At 57.3% G+C, this 24546-nt stretch overlaps 1 protein-coding gene across 4 annotated transcripts in view; it reads right to left on the bottom strand.

The window, feature by feature from the left end:
* Nucleotides 1–128: 128 nt before the first annotated feature.
* The window catches only part of LOC130597048 (26S proteasome non-ATPase regulatory subunit 4), a 30375-nt gene continuing 5957 nt past the window's right edge, over nucleotides 129–24546 (bottom strand). Inside the window, exons 1-22 of one of the 4 annotated variants that reach the window (XM_057405259.1) lie at nucleotides 21279–21313; nucleotides 20758–20847; nucleotides 18610–18740; nucleotides 18134–18251; nucleotides 17058–17210; nucleotides 15946–16245; nucleotides 15236–15441; nucleotides 14739–14822; nucleotides 14055–14103; nucleotides 13580–13664; nucleotides 13175–13312; nucleotides 12430–12559; nucleotides 9755–9765; nucleotides 4702–4894; nucleotides 4112–4226; nucleotides 3477–3563; nucleotides 1845–1913; nucleotides 1455–1670; nucleotides 1263–1371; nucleotides 721–852; nucleotides 427–494; nucleotides 129–324 (exon numbers count right to left, since the gene is read on the bottom strand). In XM_057405259.1, the coding sequence (XP_057261242.1) occupies nucleotides 157–324; nucleotides 427–494; nucleotides 721–852; nucleotides 1263–1371; nucleotides 1455–1670; nucleotides 1845–1913; nucleotides 3477–3563; nucleotides 4112–4226; nucleotides 4702–4894; nucleotides 9755–9765; nucleotides 12430–12559; nucleotides 13175–13312; nucleotides 13580–13664; nucleotides 14055–14103; nucleotides 14739–14822; nucleotides 15236–15441; nucleotides 15946–16245; nucleotides 17058–17210; nucleotides 18134–18251; nucleotides 18610–18740; nucleotides 20758–20847 (2652 nt within the window). In that variant the 5' untranslated portion in view covers nucleotides 21279–21313 and the 3' untranslated portion in view covers nucleotides 129–156. Of the gene's footprint in view, nucleotides 325–426; nucleotides 495–720; nucleotides 853–1262; nucleotides 1372–1454; nucleotides 1671–1844; nucleotides 1914–3476; nucleotides 3564–4111; nucleotides 4227–4701; nucleotides 4895–5745; nucleotides 5802–9523; nucleotides 9837–10298; nucleotides 10384–11449; nucleotides 11531–12429; nucleotides 12560–13174; nucleotides 13313–13579; nucleotides 13665–14054; nucleotides 14104–14738; nucleotides 14823–15235; nucleotides 15442–15945; nucleotides 16246–17057; nucleotides 17211–18133; nucleotides 18252–18609; nucleotides 18741–20757; nucleotides 20848–21278; nucleotides 21314–24546 lie in introns of those variants that run through there. The other 3 variants (XM_057405256.1, XM_057405257.1, XM_057405258.1) reach the window with 3 other exon arrangements.

Genomic DNA, 24546 nt, shown 5'->3' on the forward strand with positions numbered 1-24546 from the left:
CATGGCGTCATGGTAAACATCCCGCGGGAGGGCGCGCAGGGGGCGGGGCTTCCCCGCGCACGTGTTCGGGGCGCGCCCTCCCCACCGAGGCCGGGACAGCGCCGCCCATGGAAGCCTTTATTGCCCCCCCGAGAGCAGACCCCCCCCCCCGGCCCCTCACTTCTTCTCCTCCTCCTTCTTGTCCTTGCTTTCCTTGGAGGCCTGCGAGGCCAGCGAGCCCATGGCGTTGCGGATGGCCTCGTTGTTGGGGTCCACGCCCGGCAGGTTCTCCAGCACGCTCTGCAGGAACTCGGGGTCCTGCATCACGTCGTAGTCGTCCTCCTCCTGCGGGGACAGCGAGGAGGGGATGGGCACAGGCCGGGGTCACCTCCTCCTCTTCCTCCTCCTCGCGGAGGGAGGGGGACAGGGATAGGATGGGAAGCGCACCTTAGCGGGTTCGGAGGTGTCCATGGCTGTGCTGCTGTCCACTTCCGCTGCCTCTGCCTGGGCAAACTCTGTCGGAGGAGAGGGACAGTGGGGGCAGAGGATTCACTCACCCACAGCCTGCCCACGGCACAGGGGAGCGAGCCTGGCACCCAGCCCCCAGTGTTCAGGGAGGGCTGGACCCTGCCCAGGTTTGGGGTCCCAGCATCACTTGGGGGCAGGTTGGGCATAGGGGCCGGTGGCTCCGTTCCTGAAGGCACAGGACTCTTCCTTTGGGAATGGGCTCCAGGCACTCACCTGCTCCCTGCAGGGACATCTGCATGGCGTAAGCAATCTGCTCCTCCTCCGTCATGCTGCTGAGGTCGGGCAGCCCGGCCCGGCCAAACTCCTGCTGAGTTATCGTCATCTTCAGCAAAGCATCGTCCGAATCTGCACAGCCAAAGCCCTGCTCAGGAAGCAGCAATGGGGCTGCCCCCCTGGGTCCAGCGCCCCACACAACCCCTGTTCCCACCCACACACGTGGCATCACTGGGGAAGGGGACGGGAGCAGAGCCGCTGAACACACTACCCAGGATACCCAGGACAGGAATGGGGCAGTTGGGAGTTCCAGCAGAGGCAGAGGTGGTTCCTCAGCTCGCTGCAGGTAAACTGCCTCCCTCCGAGGTGCCAGGGGCATTACCCAGCTCCTGCCTCGCACCCCAGCGGCTCTGGGTGCTGCCACACCGCACAGAAGGGCCCTGCCAGGAGCAGAGCTGCATCCCCCACTCAGGCAGCCTTACTGCCACGGGAGCCATCCCCAGGGAACACCCTGCCGGGGTACTCCCTGCCCAGCTCCTTACCATCCCCAGCAGTGGCCGCTATCCCAGCCTCAGCTGCAGAGGCAGCTGCAGCCCTCCTGGCCTCCTCCTCTTGCCGCTGCCTCTGCTCCTCCATGGAGACACGCAGAGCCTGCAGAGACGGGGCCAGGCAATGAGCTGAGGCAGGCAGGGCAGGCTCAGCCCACAGCCGCCCTCCACGTCCCCATCGCCCACCAGCGCCAGCTCCGGGTCTGCACTGGGATCCACTCCAAACTCGAAATCGCTGGCGCCCAGGCCCAGCATGGCACCGCCTTCCCCGGCCAGGATGGGGGAGCTGATGAGGGCATCAGCCAGGCTGGGCCCCGGTGGCACCGTCACCAGGTGGGAGCCGGTGCCATCCTTGCCGTTCAAGGTGTTGATGAAGGCAGTCAGCTTGTCTGTGTTGGCTTCCTAGGGGCGAAGAGGAAGGCTGGGGTTAGAGCTTTGCCTGGACATGGGACTCTCCACTGGGGCAACTGCTGAGGAGATCGAGGCTCAGAGAGCTCTTCATATCCTCCGGTGCCTGAATAAGGGCTCTGGGGCGGGAGGGATTCAAATCCCGCCTTGATCTGGCACAAGGCTCACCTCTTCTCCAAAATTGATGATGTCCACGTTGACCTTCTCTTTCTTCAGACGCTTCGCCAGTTTCACCAGCTGCAGCGAGAAGACACCATGGAATTAGCTTGGATTTTGGCTCTTAGGCACTGCCCTGGGCTCAGCAGTAGCAGTCATTTCTCTCCTTCTGAGTAGCTGGTGCAGCGCTGTGGGTTTGACTTTCAGCCTGGGAGCAGCACTGATAACACTGAGGGTTTTACTTGCTGCTCAGTAATGTTGACTCTGACCAAGGACTTTGTGAGTCTCACGCTCTGCCAGGGAGCAGGGGAAGCCAGGAGGAAGCAGAGCCAGGACACCTGACTCGAGGTCGACCCCTCGGCTTTTGGAGTCGGGGATACAGAGGACCCGAGGCCGGCTGTACCCCAACTGAAAAAGAGATCCTGGCAGCCGAGGCTCAGGAAGTCCTCAGAGCCCAGCGCGGGCCGCTGTGGTTTGAACCCAGCTGGTGAGAGCCACGCAGCCGCTCGCTCGCTCCCCACCTTCCTCCACCCTCTCCCGGAGGGATGGGGAGGAGAATGGAAAGACTGTACCTGCCATGGGCTGAGATAAGAACAGCCCAGGAGCTAAGGTCTAACACAAACCACTGCTGCTGCCACCAGGGACAATAATGATAAGGGAAACAACAAGGGAAGAGAATACAACCGCTCACCACCCGCCGACCGATACCCAGCCCGACCCCAGCAGTGATCTGGGCCTTCTGGGTAACTGCCCCCCGTTTATATACTGGTATGACGTGCTGTGGTATGGTTAGGTTGGGTCAGGTGTCCTGCCTCTGCTTCCTCCCCTCCCTGGCAGAGCGGGAGGCTCACAAAGTCCTTGTTGCTAAGTAATGGTCCCTTTGACCACCCAAAACCATCGGTGTCATCAGCGCTGCTCCCAGGCTGAAAGTCAGAACCACAGCACTGCACCAGCTGCTAAGAAGGAGACAAATGACTGCTGCTGCTGAACCCAGGACAGGCACGTTGAGCTCATCAAAACCAGACAGCAGCCCTAAGGAATTCAGTCCTGGAGGCCCAAAGCTCAAAATCAGCTTCCCACTTTCAAGGCCTCCCAGCAGGAAAGCGTTTGAGGTATTTTATCTCTCCAAGGGCACAGTGCCCAAGGCCCTGCGAGGCAGCAAGAGGGACCTGTTCCTGCCCAAGCCAGGAGCTATCCCCATCAATGGGGACAGCAGGAGCCTGGGACGGGCAGCACCTCCTCCTGTTCTCTCCAAGAGACCCAGAACATCTGCATTAACTTCAGCTGAGTTAATTCAGATGCCAACACAACAGCATCTTCCCAAGGCTGAGGGCAACGTTTCTGCACAGGAACATGGATTTCCTCCCCTAGCTCCCCAGGCAAAAAGCCCGGAGAGCTTTATGTGACAGCCACAAGGCAGGAGGTGCAGGTCGCAGTGCAAGCTCTCTTTGGGAGCTATGGATCTCTGCCCTTGGCTCAGGCCTGGCTGTGCCCAGGGATCCAGCCCTCCCTCTGCTCCCAGCTGAGAGCTGCTCTGCTCTGGGGTATAAAGCCTTACCCCAATACAGGGCAAGCAAATGTGTGGTTGCAAGTGGAGTGCAGAGCATCCCCCACCCACCCCGCTCTCCTTTACCCATTACTCACATCCTTCTCGTTATCTTCCACAGGGCTCCCCACAAAGGCAATGATTCGCATCTTGTGGTTCTTGCCTTGGCGATGCTTCAAAGCCAGCTGCAAGACAGAAGCTCTATTGTACCTGAGGAGCAACCTGCAGGCAAAGAGGTGACCAGCTGTCACCCTGATCCTTCTCCCGCGGCGCACGAAGGCTTCAGCTGAGTGCCAGGAGAGAGCTCTCAGCAGCAAGCCCCCAAGTGCCATCAAGCAGCAGGGCCCAGGGGCCTCCCTGCTCTGGAAGTCACGGCTCTGCTGGGAGCACTTTGTTGGCAGAGCAAGAAAACAGGGTAAAGAGGTGGCCCCGGCCTGGGGGCCGCTCTCCTCGGGGTGGGAAGGGCTCTGCAGCTCAGCTGCATTTCGGGTTCCTCCAAAGCAACCCAGGGCCGGGCTATAAAACTCATGAGCTTTTAGACTGGGTTTCCTCCCGGGGCTTTCATCTGCAGGCAGGGAAAGTGAGGCAAAACCAAACTGATGTGCTCAGCAGAGCAGGGGGAGAACAAGATTTCTGCCGCTGAGCCACGCACCGGACAGGGAACGTGAGAGACGCAGTGAGGCAAAAGCAACGACAGAGGAAGGAGCAGACTCGCCCCTGGGAAGCCACTTACGTGAGCCACTCGGATCCCTGTGCAAAAGGTGATCTTCCCTTTGGGCTGCACCGTGTGTAGCTTTGAGAGGATCCGTCCCGTGTCCGGCGTGAGCGTGGTCAGCACCTCACAGTTACTGCGGCGCAAACACATTTCCTTCAGCCACTCTTTGTGAAACCTTCTCTTTCCTACAGGGCGGAGAGCCCTCCCTGCACGCCCTGGCCCCTGCCCCAGCCCATTTTAAGGGACTCTGCCTAAGAGGGAGCTCACAGGCCCTGGAGTTCCACAGGAGAACGGAGCAATCCCCCTCCTGGGGCCATGTGGGAGCTGCAGTGGCAGCTCAGCCCTTATTTAACCACCCTTAGGGCCACAAGGGAACAGGTCTGGCAGGGAGCTCCTGAGAGAGAAAAGCCTCCACAGCCCACCCTGGCATCGCAGGAGCGAGCCCAACAAGCAAGAGACCGGGCAGGACCCGGCTTTCCTCGTCCCAGTCCTCCCAGGACGGGTTTGGTTTCAGACTGTGCTGTTGCTGCCCCGTGTTCCAAGCCCTCCCATGGGTGCGCTCCCCAGCACCAGGAGCACCGCGGACCCCCCCCGCCCAAGGAGCATACTTGGCTAACGTGATGAGCCCCACGTTGTTCTCGGGGTTGCTGCGGGTCTTCGAGTGGCACACGATGTTGACAGCATCCTGCTGGGCCTGCAGGCGGGTCGGGAGGAAGTCCCCGTTCCTCATGTACTCGCTGTTGTCAACGCTGGAACAGAGAGAGAGGGGGGGGGTCTCAGTGGAGGTGCAGCCCCCGAGGGTGGGGTTTGGGACCCACGCCGGTGGTGACGGATGTGTCCCAGGGCAGGATGGATCCCCCCTGCATCCCCAGAGCTCTGCCTCGCAGGGCACACGCCGGGAGCTGGAAGCTCCCGTTCCTTGCTGAAGGGAGAGGGGCCTGCGGGCAGGACCCCCCCCCCCGGAGCCCCGCTGCCCCAGCACCTCCCCGGGGCAGCGCAAAGCTCCGTGTCCGTCGGTGCCAAGGGGTCTCCAGCAGGACGGAACGCGGCTTTCCCAGCGCCCTCCGCCGCAGCCTCCCAGCGAGGAGCAGCAGTGCCCCTCAGCGCCCAGGGGCAGCGGCCGCACCACGAGCCAACCCCACCGCCACCGCCCCACGCTCCCCCCACACCGCTCCCCGATCCCCCCACACCGCTCCCCGATCCCCCCACACCGCTCCCCGATCCCCCCACACCGCTCCCCGATCCCTCCCCACCGCCCCACGATCCCCCCCCCACCGCTCCCCGCTCCCTCCCCACGGCTCCATCAGACCCCAAAGCCTTCCTCCTACGGGGCCTTGGGGAAGGTTGAAGAAGGGCTTGGGAGCCCGGTTCAGGCCCAGGGGAAGGGCTCCCGTGGAGCTTTAACGCCAAGGGAAGGGCTCCCCCCGCTCCGTGACCACCGCCCCATGGCAGGGCAGGGACGGACGAGGAGGAGGCACCGGCAGACCCCAACCCCCCCGCCCCAAGGGCCCCCATCCCTGCCCCTTCTCCCCGCTCCAGGCCCGCGATGACTCAGGGAAAGGCGCCGGAGCCCCGGGCCGGCCGCGGGGGCTCGGGCTTGGTCCGAGCGGTGGCGGAGCCCCGGTGCTGGGGTGGGGGGGGTCCGCGCTCACCAGACCATGGTGCTCTCCAGAACCATCCTGCCGGCCGCTCCTCCGCACCGGCACCGGGCACCGAGCACCGAGCGCCGCCAACAAGGCGCCCGTGGGTTGGCTCCACGCTACTGGCCAATCCCCGCTTCCCGTCTTGAGAGGTGAGGGGCGGAAGGAGGTGAGGGGCATGCTGGGAGGTGGAGTCCCGGAAAGGCCCGGTCCCGTTCGGTTCCGTTCCCCCCCGTCCCCGTCCCCGCAGAGAGGCGCAGGAGCAGCGGGCCAGCAGCACGGGTTTGTATTGTGCGGTCGGACGAGGCCACAAGCGCTACAGAGCCGAAAGGACAACGGTCACGCACGGAGCGAGCTGCTCCCGGGGCCGGGCCGGGCCCTGCTGTGGTCCCAGCCGTGAAGGACTGTGATCCATCCATGATCCATCCACATCCATCCATGATCCATCTACATCCATCCATGTGTGACCGTGATCCATCCACATCCATCCATGATCCATCCACATCCATCCATGTGTGACCATGATCCATCCACACCCATCCATGTGTGACCATGATCCATCCACACCTATCCATGATCCATCCACATCCATCCATGTGTGACCATGATCCATCCATGTGTGACCATGATCCATCCACATCCATCCATGATCCATCCACATCCATCCATGTGTGACCATGATCCATCCACACCCATCCATGATCCATCCACATCCATCCATGTGTGACCATGATCCATCCACATCCATCCATGTGTGACCATGATCCATCCATGAGTGACCATGATCCATCCACATCCATCCATGATCCATCTACATCCATCCATGTGTGACCATGATCCATCCACACCCATCCATGATCCATCCACATCCATCCATGTGTGACCATGATCCATCCATGAGTGACCATGATCCATCCACATCCATTCATGAACCATCCATGTGTGACCATGATCCATCCATGATCCATCCATGTGTGACCGTGATCCATCCACATCCATCCATGATCCATCTACATCCATCCATGATCCATCCACATCCATCCATGTGTGACCATGATCCATCCACATCCATCCATGAACCATCCATGTGTGACCATGATCCATCCACATCCATCCATGAACCATCCATGTGTGACCATGACCCATCCATGATCCATCCATGTGTGACCGTGATCCATCCACATCCATCCATGAACCATCCATGTGTGACCATGATCCATCCATGATCCATCCACATCCATCCATAAACCATCCATGTGTGACCATGACCCATCCATGATCCATCCACATCCATCCATGTGTGACCGTGATCCACCCACATCCATCCATGATCCATTCATATCCATGATCCATCCACATCCATCCATGATCCATCCATATCCATGATCTATCCACATCCATCCATGATCCATTCATATCCATCCATGTCTGACCATTATCCATCCACATCCATCCATGATCCATCTACATCCATCCATGATCCATCCATGTCTGACCATGACCCATTCATATCCATGATCTATCCACACCCATCCATGATCCATTCATACCCATCCATGTTCATCCATGTCTGACCAGGATCCATCTATGTCTGACCAGGATCCATGCATGATCCATCTATGTGTGACCATGATCCATCCATGTGTGACCATGATCCACCCATGTGTGACCATGATCCACCCATGTCCATCCATGTCTGACCAGGATCCATGCATGATCCATCCATGTGTGACCATGATCCATCCATGTCCATCCATGTGTGACCATGATCCATCCATGTGTGACCATGATCCATCCATGTGTGACCATGATCCCCCCATGTCCATCCATGTCTGACCAGGATCCATCTATGTCTGACCAGGATCCATGCATGATCCATCCATGTGTGACCATGATCCCCCCATGTCCATCCCTGATCCATCACCTCGCGCTGATCCAGAGGCTCCAGCGGCCACTGCTGCCCGCTCCCACAGTGGTGGGGCTGGAGAAGCAAAGCCCCCTCCTTGCACGGGGCGGGGGGGGGGGTGTTAAAGAGCCACAACCCCCAAGCCCCAGCCCTTGGAAACACGCACAAAGAAGAAAAAGCAGCTCTGGAAACCCATTACAAAGCAGAGGTCAATACAGAAACACCCCCCCCACCCCATAGGAATAACTATCCCCAGGGAAAGGAAAACAAACACTTAAATACAACTTCATAAATATTCCATCATGAAAAACAGCTGAGATCTGGGGTTCTTCCCGCCTGGTTAAAAACAAACAGAAAGGGGTTAGGGGGGAAGATAAGAAACAAGTGTCTAATATAGACAGTTACCTGGGCTGTAACGGGGCACCGGAGCTGCCAGCGAGGGCCAAGGGAAGAGCCAAGCCCAGGCAGCCCCGAGCCGAGCTTCCCCCCGCTCCCGGCTCCCGTCCCGACGTTCAATTGGCATGGAAAGGTTCAAGGAGCCCTTGAGACCCGGGTTAGGGCCGGTGCCCGTCCTCAGCATCCCAGCACCCTGCGCGGCTCCGGGCACGCAGGCACCGGCAACGCCAGCGCTGGGCATCCGGACACCCAGGGACAGGCGAGGAAAAGAGCAAAGAATGAAAACGCTTCCCTAAAACCCCACCAGCCTGTGGCCCATCCGCGCCGAGAGGCTCCAGTGGAAGGTGGGAAGAGACCTGGCTCTGGACCATCACCTAAACCCTCCCTTTGGCCATTCCGTGTTTCCATAACCATCGCTGGTTGTTCCTAGAGAAACCCCTTAAGCTTGAAATGACTTCTTTAATGTCCCTGAGGATTCTGAGCCATCAGGAACACAGGGAAGAGTCACTTCATCCCTCTTCAAAAAGCACTCTGTGACCCTAAAGCTCAGTCCCGCATGCGCTCCGGGATCCCTGGGAGGCTGCGCCCGCTGCGGGCCGGGCATCCCGGAACAATCCCCCCCCTTCTTCCAGCCTTTTACTTAAGAAGACTCCCACTGCCCCACGCTTGTGGGGCAGCTGTGCCACCGGAGGGGGAATCTCTGCCCCAAGCTGCCAGGAGCGGCCCAGCTACAACACAGGCAAGGTACCCAAAGGGAGCCGAGCCGTAAAAACCAGGCTGGGATCCGCACGCGGGGCCGAGGGCAGGGGAAGGGAACGGAACGGAGCACGTTGGGTTTGGTCCGGTTGCTTAAGAAATACCCCTATAAAAGTGCCCCTCAGCAGAGCTCTCCCCCTCGGCTGCGGCTCCACTGTGGGCAGGGAAGGGCCAAAGGGGCCTCGTTTAAAAACCCCAGGGCCCAAAGGAATCCAAAAGCTCCCCGAGCCCCAAAAAAGCTTCGTACATTCAAAGGCCTCTGAGCAACGCGGCGCTGCAAGGCTGCACAGGAGGGGGCAGCAGCGGGGAGAGAGGAGCTCGTCCATAGGCAGTGAAGCGCCTGCTGCCCCTTTCTGCCTCAGTCACAGCGGGTGCTTTCTGGTGGAGCACTGAGAAAAAAAACCACAAAAACCCCTATTTGGTAAAAAAAAACACCCACTAAAAATAGCAAGAGCACACTGCGGGAGCAGGAAGGAGGGCAGGGACCGAATCCAGAGAAACACTGAAATTAAAAACGTGGCTAAAGTACAAAATCAAACCGTGCTGCTCCGGGGCAAACGGCCCCAACGAGGCTCCAGTGCCCGCTGCCCACCCCAGGCACTCCAAAGAGTCTCCCGTCCTCGGTGCCTCTGTGGGGTCGCATGGGAAGCGGCCGCCTCCTGCACGTCAGGTCCCTTCCGCAGAGCTTCAGCCCCCGCCGAGCAGTTCCTCCTCTTCCTCCTCCTCCTCCTCCTCCTCCCGGCAGCCGCCCTTGCTCTCCCCAGGCTCCAAGCAAAGAGGACAGCAGGGACGCAGCGCTGGGCTCTGCTCTAAGGAGACCTTCAGGGGTCCGAGGCTCAGCTGCGCTGGCTCGGTTCTTGGTTAATGCTATCCCGCTAAGTGTGGCCCAACCTTCAGCCTTTGGGTTTCTGTCCACGTAAGATTACTTAGGAATAAAAAAGGGAAACATAAATCAGCAACAGGGGCTGAATTCTCTGTCAGACTCCACGGACCACGCAGGGAACAGAACCATCTGCTTCCATCGCAGCAATCCCGTGTTGCTTCACTGTGAAGAGAAAAGAGGGGGAGATGCCAGGGAGGGCTCAAGCCTTCCTCTGAGGTCCCCTGCTTCGTCTTCCCCTCAACCTTCTCCACCCCAGGAGAGACAGAGGGGAAGGGGATGTTGAGCTCAGGTTTAAACCAGCCCCCATCCTACGTTGCAACAGGAGGGTCTGTGAGCAGCTTCACCCCTTTTATGTGCCATCAGACCCACTTTGAGCCCTCAGGGAAAAGCAGTGTCTCTGCTTTGCCTCTTGCTTACCTAAGGCACTTGGGGCAGCAGGTTAACACGAACTTGTGCCCGGCACCGTTCACAATCCAGAGAGGGATGAAGAGCTCCTGCTCTGGTCAGCTGGCACATCCCGCTCTGTGCCCATCTTCCCAGCACAGCCAAGGCCCACGGAACCTCCCCCAGTTCTCCCTCCACCTCCCAGGCTGCTCTTTTCCTCCTGAACGGGGAAGTACTCACAAAGCTTATCTCAGTCTCCTGCAGGTCTTCGAGCTGCTCTCTCAGCTCTGCAGAGTGCTCGGGTACAGAAGGCCCTGGGGAGCCACTGGTGGGGGGGGGAAACAGAAGGGAGAGACCTGTAAAGCACTTGTTCAAGGTGAGCTCTCCATCGCTCACGTTCCCTGGCCTGCTCGCCTGTACCCAGCCAAGGAGACGTCCCAGCACAGCACAAAGGCGCTTTTAAGGCAGGTTTAACACAAGGCAACACGATCCCTGCTAGGGCAGGCACCCAAACCACCACGTAGAAGATCAGCCCGCCAGGCCTGACATGACTTCAGCTGTTAGGAACAAGGACCTTTTGTCCAGCAAAGCACCAGCACCTCTTGACAGAAGTCTTGGAGCACCTCATCAACACAGGAATGGTCCTGGGTGAAAACAGGCCAGGGACAAAGGAAGGACAAAGCACGGAGCTCAGCAAGTCTCAGCCTTTCCAGACAGAGGAACCTGTGTTTGAAAGTGCCCCTGGCAAACCTCTTCCGCTCTGAACTCAAGCTGCAGCCCGACAAAAGGACATACAACCCGGCTGCACTGAGCACCTGATGCGCTGGAGCGAGCCCCATCCTGCCTTCCCCCTGTGTGCACCCTCAGAAGGGCAGGTCCTGGGGAGATCACTCCCCTTGGTACAGGGCTACAGAGATGTAAGGGTGGTGAAGACCCCACCAGAGCAGCCAAGTCTGGAGAGAGAAAAAAGCCAAGCAAAGAGCCCAGGACCAACCTGGGACATCCCAGGGCAGGCACGCTGCTCTCAATCACAACCCACAAGCTGCTTTCACCCCTCCTCGGGGCTGGCAGAGCTTTGGGGACCAACCAAGGTTACAAAAGCACAGCGGGTTTGATCTCACCCACCAGGAGCTGTGCTCTGCCCAAGAATGGGGCTCAGCACCGGGCAGGGTGGGGAGGACACCATCCTGAGAGGTTTCACCACACAGAGGTGCACTAAGGAGGGCTGAGCCCTGGCACAGGGACACCCTGCGTTACAGCACCCACTGCACAGAGCCTCTGGAAGCACTGGCCAGCAGCAAGCACGAGGCCAGACCCCCGCTGTAAAGCCTCACTGAGGACAGCCTCTGGACAGGAGAAGGTTGCAGGCAAAGTCTGGGTCCTCCCCTCACCTAGACAGGAAGATGCCAGGAGCTGTCCTAGTCAAATCCTTTGCTGAGCTGTCAGCTTTATGCACTTGCACGCCCACTGACCTACGCAGGGATTGAAGGGAGAGAGACCCGCAGTTAAGTTCAAAGGAGCACCTCAGGCATGCTGACCTACTGGAAAGGAGCAGCTCTGGTTTCGGATCCCTACCAAGAAGTTTCCATGTTTTACAGAGGGAGTAAGAGGTCTTGATTACAACTGCATCTTATTCTCCTGCAGCTCAGGGGAGAGCTGGCACTTCCAGCTGTGCCACGGTGCAGGCAGTAGCTCAGCACTGGGGAAGACTCTTTCTGATTGCTTCCAGGAAGAGAAGTTAACTTGTATGAAAGGGATCATCCTCTGACCACAGCTCCTCCTCGTCCTTACCACTCCAGCAAGAGATCGACCACTCAACAACAGCCCCCAGCTCCCTCAGGGCTCTCCATGCATTTCAGCTTCCGAGACAACACTGAACCACGCTGCACACATCCTGCAGCCTCCTTTCCCGAGGGGTTGTAGGAGCTCCATGCCAACCCTAAGTTGCAGGAAAGCCCAACCCTCTGCGGAGAGCAGCAGGAAGGTCAACGTCAGCATCCCCCAGCACCACGTCAGCGCTCTTCACGTACATTTTAGCAGGGACACTTCCACCAACTCACTTGAATTAGCACAATTACCTCGACTCCAGAACAAAGCCGTTAAATACAGACCACACAAGGAACTAAGAGCCACCGGGACCCCCACACAGCTCAAGCAATGCAAGATCACGTCACCTGTAACAGACACACGATGCTTCCCCCTTGCACGTGCTTGAACCGACAGCACTGAACTTGCCCCACGACACAAAGAGCTCCCCAACGGGTGTTTCTGCGAGCATGCCAAACCCCAGGAACATCCACAGAGCAGCACAAAGTCCTCCCATGCCTTGGATCTGCCCTGCAGGAGCCACCAGCCTGCCATGGGCCCTCACCTGTTTGCGGGCGAGTTGAGGCCTCCGCTGCCCAAGGAGGATGTGGACAGGGTCGTTGCGATGGAATCGCTGTTGGCTTCATCCACTGGCAGGGTCCTGGGCAGGAGATCTGGGCGACCAAGGTGGGAACCTGAGTTGAACACAGACTGTTCCATCACCAGCGCAAGCAGGACCCTATGGCACGAGCGCCCACACTGCCCAAGGGTTGGGGTCTGTGCTGCATCCCACCCCGTACATCTGAGGCACCCAGGCACTGCAGACCCAGCCCTGCAGGCAGTTCTCTGTTCCAAGTGCAAGCCTCCACACAAGTGCTTAACCCTGCTTCTCCCCCGGCACAAATCCCATGTTGGGAAGAGACGAGGCTCACAGCACTGCCACAGCACCTCAGCCCCCTTCCCAGCGGGAGGCAAGGGCCAAGCTGATGCTTGGACAAGGCTGAAAGATTCCATGAGGACACACGAGCTAACGATTCCCCCCCTCCACAATCTGGTCTCATCCTGGTAAGGTTTATATGCTGCAACAGAACACCTGGAAGCAGCAGAGCCTTTCCAGGGCTCGCTGCTCCTCCAGGGCCTTTCTTCTGCTGTCAGGCTGCCAAAGGCCATTTGGTTTCCTGCACCCACAATAATCACCCCCTTCCCGCCCAGCAAGAGCACAACCCAACGTGGAGGGGTCTCACAGAGCTTCCAGCAGACAAACCCAAGCTGGAGAAAGAGCTCTCCAGGTTTTTAACCCAGGCACCAACCTTGCTCCACATCCGCCTCCGTCGTCACTTGCGCTTTCGTCTCGCAGGACACGTGTGACAGGGAAGGCACTGCCCCTTGGCAGCTCCGCCGCGGGACGGCTGCGCCGGACCGGCTCTTCTTAGACGGGGATGGCTTTACTGAAAGACAGAAGCCAAGAGAGCCCTTTTCAGACAGCTTCAGGAAGGAGGAAGAGACTTTCCAGCGAGAGCCCGGCCCCGGAGCTGTGCCCCAAAGGAACAAGCTGAGGGATGACACAGCTCCTGTCGGGTCACATCTCTGAGGCAAGAACAATCCGGGAGGCAGGAAGATGCGACACAGCACGAGAGAATTCCTAAAGCTTCCCAAGCTACAGAAGCCAGAAACCACGGCAACGGCCAAGAGCTCAGCTGTGCCCAGGTACTTACAGGGTATTTTCTTGAACGCCGTGTTGCACATGAACCGTTGGAACCTCTCGGCATAGAAGCTGGGTCTGTGCACGGATACAGTGTCCTGGAAGTCCAAGAAAGAACCTGATTTAGTGAGTGACCCAGGTGAACAGGAGACCTCGGGCTGTCAGCCTTGGAACACACAGGGCTGGGCTGGACTGGGACCAGGCAGGGGTCCTCAGTCGCTCTCACTAGCAGCTGTGAGAAGCGCAGTAGCTACAAGCAGTGGGCACTGAATCCAAAGCAATTAATACTCCTTAATGAGTATGGAGATGACCAGCATCACCAAGAGCAACACTTGTGCCAGTACCTAGAACATACCCTGACATAGAAAGAGGGCAAACACACCTACCCCCCTTGGGAACCCAGCATCTCAGGAGCAAGGGCAGCAGGCACAGCTTAAAGACACTGGCACGGCTGCTAAGCAAGTTCAAAGGGCTGCTGCTCCACTTACCCCATCGTGCACGAGGGCCTTCCAGGAGTGCTCCAGCTTCTTGACAAGTCTGACAAAGGAAAGGGTTTTTGCACTAAGTCCCCACTCCCTGTGTCATTTTGGGCTCGCTCAGTAGTGACCCTGGCTCCTGGCCACAACACACTGCAAACCCTGACTGCTTCGGCTTGGGATCCTCTTCATTGTCCCCCACACATACCAGGGCTGGCTGCACGGTTCAGCCTCCCAGAGGGAGAGTTTCACAGGCCTAATCATCAAGGACAATGAACTTGCAGTGACATTTAGCAGGGGCTTTATACATGCAACCCCTGCACACTGCGCTTTGGTATAAACAGAGGGAAAGGTAAACCTTACAGCTAGCTTTCATTTTATAGGGAGAAGTGGTTATGGCCATTTTAAGCCACCACTTGTTCTGTAACTTGCCACCTCCTGCACAGCACCTGTGCACAAGCACCAAGCACACAAAACCAACTTCCCAAGAGCAAATCTATGCCAGGAACTTGAAGCAAATCCAGTAAACAAGACCCAGAAACTGATCCCCAAATGCCCAATGTCAGGGAAACAGAAAGTAGTAAAGAAGTTTGTGCCTTAACCACTTGGAAGCCAATTGTGACAACCAAGCAGGGGCAACCCGGGCTGTGAAGCGGTCTTCACCGGGTGACACAGCTGCTCTCAAGGCTTTCTTACCTGTAGGACTGCAACACATCAATGATGCCAATGTACAGGAGGAGCCTCTCCCCCTTGGCGTTGCGGGCTGGAATTCCTCCCATCCTAGAAGAGGACAGGGCACACACGTGAAGCAGGGAGTTCTCAACCTCCCACTGCCTCTCTCATGCACCCTGGCAGGGGCTGAACACTGTGTGAGCTATTTAACAGGCGCCAGCATGCAGGAGGCACCCCCAGTGGATTGGGGAAGAGCAAAATGCTCCCTAGTTAAGCTGCTGAATCTCCTGAGAACTGCCCCCCTTTTCCCTCTGGGACAATTGTTAGTGAAGATCAACCCCAACTCTTCAATACAACCTGGAAGGCACGAACAAAGTCTTTTACACATTAAGGAAGGGAAATCAAAGACAAATCTGCTACCAAGACCAGCCTGCCAGCAATCCCATGCAGCCCATCTAAGTTCCATCTCCGTTAGCCAAGCTTGGGTTGCACTGGGAAGAGCAATCCCAACACAGACTTACTGGTCATCTGTTTCTATGGTGCCACCTCGCCGGGCCTCTCCCTGGATGGATTCCATGGCTGTGGAGTAAAGGGCCTTTTGGGCAGCGGGTCGCCGCATGTCAGCCTGCAACGTCCCGTCGGCCAGGGCGTGCTCCCTCTGTGCCAGGTCCATGTTATGGATTGCAACAAGCAAACTGTAATCCATGATTTTAAAGCTCTGCAGGACCTGGGCAGGAAGGCAGCACAAGCTCAGTCAGCAGCACAAGCAGTGGCACTGTCAGAGCAGCTGCAGAAGCATAGTCAGCAGTTGTGCTTAGAGCCCTGAGGTGATGCCTTTTAATCCAGTTCATCTCCAGTCTAATCCATCTATGTTAATGCATCCACAGTCACCAAAGGGAGTGAGGGGAAAGCCATGGGTCGTGGTCCTGTGCACACAGGGACTCAAACCAGGGGAGAACAGCAGGGTCTCCACAGCTGCCCAACTCTGCTGCCCAGAGCCTGCCCTGCTCCAGAGCCCAACCTCAGCAGAGGATGCTTCCTCCACCCCTAGAGGCAGCGCTGGGTCTAATTCGGGTTGGAAGTACCGAACAAAACCAGAGCCAAGGTCCTGCTTGTCCATACCATGACCACTACACAACACAGGCTCTCCCAGTGAACAGGCAGAGGCTCCAAGGGTGGAGCTGCCACCTCCTTTCATGGGAAAGAATCTCCACACCACCCCTTCACTTACCAAACAGTCTCTTTGCAACGTTTTGCACAGGGCATTATACATGTCACAGTCTAAGAAGAGGCCGTCGGGGATGTCCTGCATAAAATCCAAGTCCTTGTATGTGGGGAACACTTTCTCCCTCTCCTTCTGGGACGCTCGGCGCTTGTAGGTGGAGCCCTTGAGGTCGTACTTCAGGTGCATCTTGACAGAGCGGGGCAGCAGGTTGTTCATCACAACAATGCGGATGTTCTTGCCCCCAGCCTGGACGCAGTAGAGGCCGTAAAACTTTGGCAGCAGTGTCCTTGGGTTCTGGTTCAGATTCTGAAAGACCCAAGACAGAAACACCTTCAAAGCCCTCCTGGTTATGCAGAATTCATAGAATCATGGAATGGGTCCGGCTGGAAAGGACCTGGAGATCATCCAGTTCCAACCCCCTGCCATGGGCAGGGACACCTCACACTAAACCAGGGCACCCAAGGCTCTGTCCAGCCTGGCCTTGAACACCGCCAGGGATGGAGCATTCACAACCTCCCTGGGCAACCCATTCCAGTGCCTCAGCACCCTCACAGGAAAGAATTTCCTTCTTAGATCCAATGTAAACTTCCCCTGTTTCAGTTTGAACCCGTTACCCCTTGTCCTGTCACTGCAGTCCCTAATGAAGAGTCCCTCCCCAGCATCCCTATAGGCCCCCTTCAGACACTGGAAGCTGCTCTGAGGTCTCCCCGCAGCTTCTCTTCTCCAGGCTGAACAGCCCCAACTTTCTCAGCCATTCCCATGCTTCTGGATGGAAAGGGAGCCAGCAGTGATGCAAAGCCACTGCCACCAAGGGCAGGTGAACACAGGGCACGGATGGGTGATGCCTCCCCTTGCTAACAACCTCTCTGCACAGCTGAACGGGTCAGAGACAAATTGCAGGAAGGAGTTTGCTGCTTACTCACACAGCAGCTAAGCTGGGGAGGCTTGAGCAAAGGGAGACACCGTGCTTACCCTCGGCCAGCTGAGAGAGAAGCTGCCACTCAGCTGGGGCACACATCGGCCGCCTACCAGGCGGTTACAGGGGTGGATGTGTCACCCCGGTGCACCCGAGGGACCCTTCCCTAGCCTGCAGGCCCAGGCTCACCCCAGTGACTCACCATGTAGTAGCCAGGCAGCAGCTTCTGCAAGAACTCAGCCTCTTTGTGCTGCACGGTTTTGATGATGAACTCATCGTCGCTGGACACGTAGAAGAGGGATCCGCTGGCCCCGGAGTTTGAAAGCTCAATGAGAGGCTCACTGCAGAGTGAGTACTGAGGAGGACAAGGGGAGAGACACGCAGGAAGCATGGGTGTGAAGGCTCTTCCTGTCCAACACGGCCAGGGGCAAACCCCAGGGTCACAAACGGCATCCACTGCTGTGCTCCCAGAGCCTGCCCGCGGGGCCTCCCGGCACCCCCCGGCTCAGGCAGGGGAGGAGGACACCCATCACACAGAGCACGCCACAAACAGGAGCCTGCTCTGAGCACCAATCATGGAATCATGGAATGGTTTGGGTTGGAAAGGACCTGAAGATCATCCAGATCCAACCCCCTGCCATGGGCAGGGACACCTCATACTAAACCAAGGCTCTGTCCAACCTGGCCTTGAACACCGCCAGGGATGGAGCATTCCCAACCTCCCTGGGCAACCCATTCCAGTGCCTCAGCACCCTCACAGGAAAGAATTTCCTCCTTAGATCCAATCTAAACCTCCCCTGTTTCAGTTTGAACCCGTTACCCCTTGTCCTGTCACTGCAGTCCCTAATGAAGAGTCCCTCCCCATCATCCCTATAGGCCCCCTTCAGACACTGGAAGCTGCTCTGAGGTCTCCCCGCAGCTTCTCTTCTCCAGGCTGAACAGCCCCAACTTCCTCAGCCTGTCTCCATACAGGAGGTGCTCCAGCCCCTGCTCATCCTCGTGGCCTCCTCTGGACTTGTTCCAACAGTTCCATGTCCTTTTTATGTTGAGGACCCCAGAACTGCACACAATGCTCCAGGTGAGGTCCCACCAGAGCAGAGCAGAGGGGCAGGATCACCTCCATGACCTGCTGGTCACGCTCCTTTGGATGCAGCCCAGGACACGGTTGGTTTCTGGGCTGCGAGTGCACACTGAACCCGGCTCATGTTCGGTTTCTCATCAACCAACACCCCCAAGTCTTTCTCCTCAGGGCTGCTCTCAATCTCTCCCCCAGCTCACCAGGTAGTCGTCCGGTCGGATCCCAAACAGCTCCCGGAAATAGCGGAAGGCCACTGGAGCGTAGGTTTTGAATCGGAAGTCGTTGTAATGGTGAGCTGGGGTCAGGTTGCTCCCTTCACTGGGCAGGGGGGAAGCACACACACAGGTATTGCCATTTGGAACACTGCTTAAGGAAGTGCAAACACCTCCAGGGGAGCTGCTTCCAACCCGCCCAAGGGCCGGAAAGCACCCACAAGAACGGGACACACGCAGGCAAACCCAGCAGCAAGCCTGCCATGGTTCACAGCATCAGTGATGGACACACAGAGGGAAGAACCAGGGCTCTTCAGGCAGAACCAGGCAGGAGCCAGCCTTGGTCTGTACACAGGAGTCCTGTGCTCACTCCTGCTTTGGTGGGGCTCCCTCGTGTGCAAGCAGGGCTAGGAGCCGATGTTCCTACTCACTCCCACTGAAAAGAGAAGGAAGCAAGCACCAACCTGGGGAAGAAAATACTTTCTACTACGTAGAAATCTTGCATGAGAACATCTCTTTCGGGTTTGGTGCTCAAGCTCCCAACTGTGTGTGTAATGCCCAGCTGAATGGCACCCTTCAAGGCAGATGATGTTGTCTGGAGGGGCAGAGAAAAGGAGTTAGACAACATGGAGCAGCAGACTGGAAATGGGAAGGAAAGGAGTTAAAAGAGAGCCCCCACTCTAAACCAGTGCTATAGCTGGGGTATTTTACACCTACTGCTTCCAGCTTCTGTCATTTCTCTCTCACTGACTAACATCACTTTGGCATCACACCCCTACATCCCTGACAGCATCCTGCTTGATGCCTGTGCTCTGGGTGGTGGAGCCATAAAGGACGTGAACTGAAACCTCAAAACCCTAAAAAGGACTGAATTTCATAGCCCCACCTGCGTGTCCTGCAGTCAGAGGGGGAAGATCTCCAGGGACAGATTACCTTCTGCCTCCATGAATAAGCACACTTCTTGCCACCTTGATCTTGGAACTATACCCTTGGAAGCTTGCTCTTCCCCAGCTTGGGCACAGACTCAGGGCTTCTACAGGACAGGGCAGGCATGGCCAGCACACAAGGCATGCTTCTCTTTGGTGCTGCCACGTCCTTGCCTCTGCCTCCCTTGCTGGGTCGTGGCTCTTTAACCCTGAGGAGTTCATTGGCATTCTTAGATAGGGAGCAAGGCCATGAACCCAAGAACAATGCAGGGCTGTGTTCCTGCAACAGCGACTCACATCGAGTCCTCTTCTGCCTGCGAAACACTTGCTCTCATCTCAGAGCACTGAGACGTGCTCCAGGCTCTGACCAGCAGCACAGCAGCCCAGAGATGTGCTCAACACCCTGGAGTTGCTATGGCCTGGCAGGTCCTGAAGCATGGAGGTACAAGCTCCGCAGAGCAGGTGCAGCCTTGGATTTGTGCACTGCAGCTCACGGACCTTCCACTTGGCTTGTACATAAAGCCACGAGACCCAGAACGAGATCCAGGCCTCGGGAGCCAACTCATCAGGGTTTGTTTCCTTCAGCTAAACAAAGGCCAGGCCCTGCCAGATGGGAGACATTGCCCTAGATCAAAGCATCTGGCAGCACAGGCCACAAACATCCCAAGTGCTTTCCCCAGGCACATCCTCCATGAAACCTTTAAAACAAATGGGAGCATCTGCCCCACTTCACTGGCTTTGTCAGCACAGCAGCGAGAGTCCTGCTCCCAGCTCCCTGCAGAGAAAGCAACAAAAGCTGGCAGTGACTCCACCTTGTTGCTAATGTCCTCTTCTACTTGAGCTGTACCCGGTATTTACTTCAGCAGGACTGATTCTGCTTTCATTCCCTGCCCTCTAAAGGCTCAAGATGCTCGCAAACAGGTCTCGGCTCACCTTGCCCTGCTTAAAACTGGTTGAGAAAGAACAGGGCACAGCAATGCTGCCTTGTTTGGGAACACAGAGCCACAGGGTCGGGTTGCCAAGGCGCAAGCATTCTATCAGGCCCACAATAGCGTGCTCACCATCACCTTCACAGGGCAAAGTGTTTTAACAACCAACTTCCCAGCCCTGGAAAAGGCAGGGATGGAGAAAGGGCAGGATCACAAACACTACTGCAATCCCTCCCACTCTGACTCCCAATGGACACACAGAGACACATCCAGATTGGACCAGAAGCTTGGCTTCCACGATGCCCTGAAGTGCCCCTCTGGAGCCATTACCCATTTCATCTACACCTCGAAGTCAGCCTGGCTTCAGAGGATGTTGGCCCAACCTCCCAGACAGGAAGCAGCATCCCCAATCCACACACGTTAAGAGGCTCTTTAGAAACACTCAATCTCCCCTTTGTAAAGCAGATTCCAGCAATACCACAAGAGCTACAGAAACCCTTGTGCCCACAGAGCACAGAAAGCACCCAAAAGCCAGAAGAGGCCTCAGAAGTGTTGCTGATGGGGAGGGTTTAAAAGCAATCCCCTCTTTAGGAGGCTGCAGAAGGGAAGCTGAGCAGCCCAGCTCCACTCTTCTGGCTGCTTTCCCCTGGGGTTGCCTTCAGTGACTGTCCCAGGGGTCAGCCAGCATCCAACAGGAACCTCATGGGACACCCTGCTGAGGAGAACAGCAGGGAAATGAGCGCCAGAGGGAACTCACCTTTTTGTAGGTAGTCTCACCCGTGGAGTCCACTCCTCTGTGCCCTTTCCTTATGGTCTGTGAGCCTGGCTGCCCGGAAGCACCTGGCATCTAGGGATGGGGGAAGAGGTAAGAAGCAAGGATGTAAAACCCAGATGGAACCTGCGAAGTGCCCCCTGCTCAAAGCCAAGGACCTTCAAAGGACTGAGTGAACCCGATGTGCTTGAGGCTGGCCATCTCATCACAAACACCTCCATGCAAGACCACGGATGGGTTTGCTCCTCAGTCAAAAGCTCCCGCTCGCAGCACATCCCTGCGGTGTTTTGGTGGCTCAAGAACTGCTCGGTCCCAGGAGAAGCTGGGTTTTAAGCAGAGATTCCCTTGGGAAGGAGCAACGCTCACATTCGTCCAGTGAGCACCTGCAGCACTCACAGCTCGGAGCCTGGCTCGCTCCTGACTCCAATGGGATTGGAAAAATAGAAGGTGGGTCCAGCATTCCCTTGCCTCAGTCAGGGAACAAAGCGCCTTGGTCAGAGCCTTACCTCGGGGGTGAGGGACTTCTTGAAAGTAGATGATCCTGCCAAAAGGAGAAAGGCACAATCAGAAGGGGGTCATCGTGATTACGCAGCCCCAAACGGCCTCTCACAGGGCCTGCTCTGCATCCCAAAAGCACTGACTCACAAACCAGCACTGACTCACTCCCAGCTTCTCCTCTCCCGGCAGGGAGCCCCAAGGAAACGCTGCTCTGCTGCCTGCCTGCAGCCAAACTCACTCAGAACCATAGAACCATGGAATGGTTCGGGTTGGAAAGGACCTTGGGATGATCCAGTTCCAACCCCTGCCATGGGCAAGGACACCTCACACTAAACCAGGGCACCCAAGGCTCCGTCCAACCTGGCCTTGAACACCACCAGGGATGGAGCATTCACAACCTCCCTGGGCAACCCATTCCAGTGCCTCAGCACCCTCACAGGGAAGAATTTCCTCCTTAGATCCAATCCAAACCTCCCCTGTTTCAGTTTGAACCCGTTACCCCTTGTCCTGTCACTGCAGTCCCTAATGAAGAGTCCCTCCCCAGCATCCCTATAGGCCCCCTTCAGACACTGGAAGCTGCTCTGAGGTCTCCCCGCAGCTTCTCTTCTCCAGGCTGAACAGCCCCAACTTCCTCAGCCTGTCTCCATACAGGAGCTGCTCCAGCCCCTGAGCATCCTCGTGGCCTCCTCTGGACTTGTTCCAACAGTTCCACGTCCTTTTTAGTTAAGGAACATAACCTGTGTGCTGGTGCCTTCAGAGGGGGCATCAGCCCCCTTCAGTGGGCTTGGGTGGCTTTGCAGGGTTACTGCCATCCATTACCCAGCACCGGGAGGTGATGGACCAGCTCCTCCCTCTTAGGCCTCGATTCCTACCGAGGGTTTTTGGTACAGACCCTGCCCTCTACCGTGTGTCTGCACCACAGATCCACCAGGCAGACCGAGCCCAGAGAGGCCAAGAGCTGCCATGCAGGGACCTTGTAGAGACAGGACAAGGGGTAACGGGTTCAAACTGAAACAGGGGAAGTTTAGATTGGATCTAAGGAGGAAATTCTTTCCTGTGAGGGTGCTGAGGCACTGGAATGGGTTGCCCAGGGAGGTTGGGAATGCTCCATCCCTGGTGGTGTTCAAGACCAGCTTGGACAGAGCCTTGGGTGCCCTGGTTTAGTGTGAGGTGTCCCTGCCCATGGCAGGGGGTTGGATCTGGATGATCTTCAGGTCCTTTCCAACCCAAACCATTCCACGGTTCTATGCCCCTGCCCCACCAGCACCCCCATGGACCAGCCCCGTGCTTTCTGCCTCCAGCCCCCAAGAACAGACCGGGTTTTCCAGGTGTTTTTCAGTTCTGTTTCAGCCACAGCAACAGAAGCGGGGAGCCCCCCCCCAGCCAAAGCAAGCCCTCACCCATCACACAGAGCAGGCAAAGGGCCGCTTCCCCCCGCATCCACCGAGTGCTTCACCACACTGAGCACTGCAACACAACCCTGGAGCTGGGCCCACCCAGGGCTCCCTCATCGCTGCCTGGCAATGGAGGTCATCAACGACCACCGCGTTTCAACCAGAGGACCACAGCAAGCCGGGTCCCCGCCATCAAAGCCCTCATCTCAACGCTCGCCACGGGAGCCAAGCAGAAGGCAATGTGTGACAAACCCCTGGTGCTGAGCAGAGCCGGCCCAGAGCAGCACCTTCCACCACCAGCCCTGGCTCCCTTTGGAGACAGGGGAGTTCATCCACACACACTGCTCTTCGCACTGGAAGCCGCTCACAGGCAGCGCTCCTCTTCCTCGCCCCCCTTCATCAATCACAGCCCTTGACACTGGCCCGGGTTTGGGAGCATCTCCAGCTGAAGGGGGACTCCATCACCGTGACACAAGGCTTCTGACCCATGGAGGGTCAGGGATGGAGGAGGCATCTCCGGCATCACAACAGAGGTGCTCAACAGCAATTATGCCTTTGTTTGAAGCAATTCCGTGTCATTATGAAAACAGAAACCTCTATAAAGCCCCACGACTTAAGCAGCACTACCAGTCCTGTAGCCTTGGAGATTTACTATGCTGGTAGTTAATCACCTGTGCAAAAAAGGATTCAACCCAAGCTCTGCAGCCAGCGGAGCCAGCAGCAAACCCTCCCCGGTGCCTTAATCACAGGCCACACGCACTGAAAGCGGGAACATCCAAGCAGCCTGCTGGGAAGAGCATCCCAAAGCGTGGCCTGAGGACGACGCAAGTACCTCAGCAGAGCACCAGCTCCCCTTCCCCTCCCTCCTCAGCCCTCCCCGTGGGGATGTGGGCAGGGACAAGGAGCACCCCCGGGACAAGGAAGGAAAGCGCAGCCTGCGCCCGGTTTCCGCAGCAGGAAGCTCCCCTCCCTCCCGCTGCTTTCCAGGGCTGCTGATGGGGAAATGGGCAATTCCTGTCTGACCACGCTACAAACGCTTCTTCATCCCCCAGTGCATGGTGGGGGGGTGGCACGGGGATGATGGGGTCTGCTCAGCTCCAGAGCATCCTCCTGTCCTGCAAACCCCAGTCCTCCCCCTCACCAAGAGCTGAGGTCAGAGAGAGCAAACCCGAGCTTTCCACAAGGAACCGTTCCCGTTACCTCCACCTCTTTTGCCTGCTCTGTAACAGCAGCTCTGTGCCTGGAGAAGGGAAGGTGTTAAAAGCGAGGGCGCACGCGTTAACAACCTGGAATCATTTCACAGCTCTTTGGGGATCCCTTTAAATGCCTCTTCCCAATGGAAGAACGCATTGGCCACAGTTCCCATCCTGACAACCGACAAAACAGCCCGACACCCCTAAAAGAGCCCGTTGCGGCCAACGGGAACCCATCAGCCCCGTCCAACACTGAACCCAGGCCATCCCAGAAGCTTGCTGCCTTGTCTCCTGATTCCGGGAGCAATCCCTATGGGCACTTTGGGGGCATTCCTCAGAGCTGTTTACTGGAAGCTGATTCAACCTGAATAAATAGCTCCTGCTTGCTGCTGCCCTTGACTCCCGGGATTATTTTCAGCGGGCAGCAGACGGTATAGGCTTACCAAGCATGACGTGAGAGCTGGGAAAACAAGCGAAGGAGTTGTGGCAATGGCACCTGGTCAGGCTTGGACAAGGACTTCCTGGCAGGGCATTTGGGCGAGCTCCTCGCTCACCCCATAGCAGAGGAGGATGCTGCTGTGGCACGGGCAGCCCTATACCCGCTTGGCTCTGTTTCTAAGCAGAGGTGCTCAGATTTCAGCTGCTCCTCCCGGCTTGGACCAAAGGGCAAAGGGGAAACGTTCACAGCC

This window comes from Pezoporus wallicus, unplaced genomic scaffold, assembly GCF_028554395.1.
Source record: "Pezoporus wallicus isolate ANWC-B61680 ecotype Strahan unplaced genomic scaffold, APGP_CSIRO_Pwel_v1 contig_14741, whole genome shotgun sequence".
NCBI lineage: Eukaryota > Metazoa > Chordata > Aves > Psittaciformes > Psittacidae > Pezoporus > Pezoporus wallicus.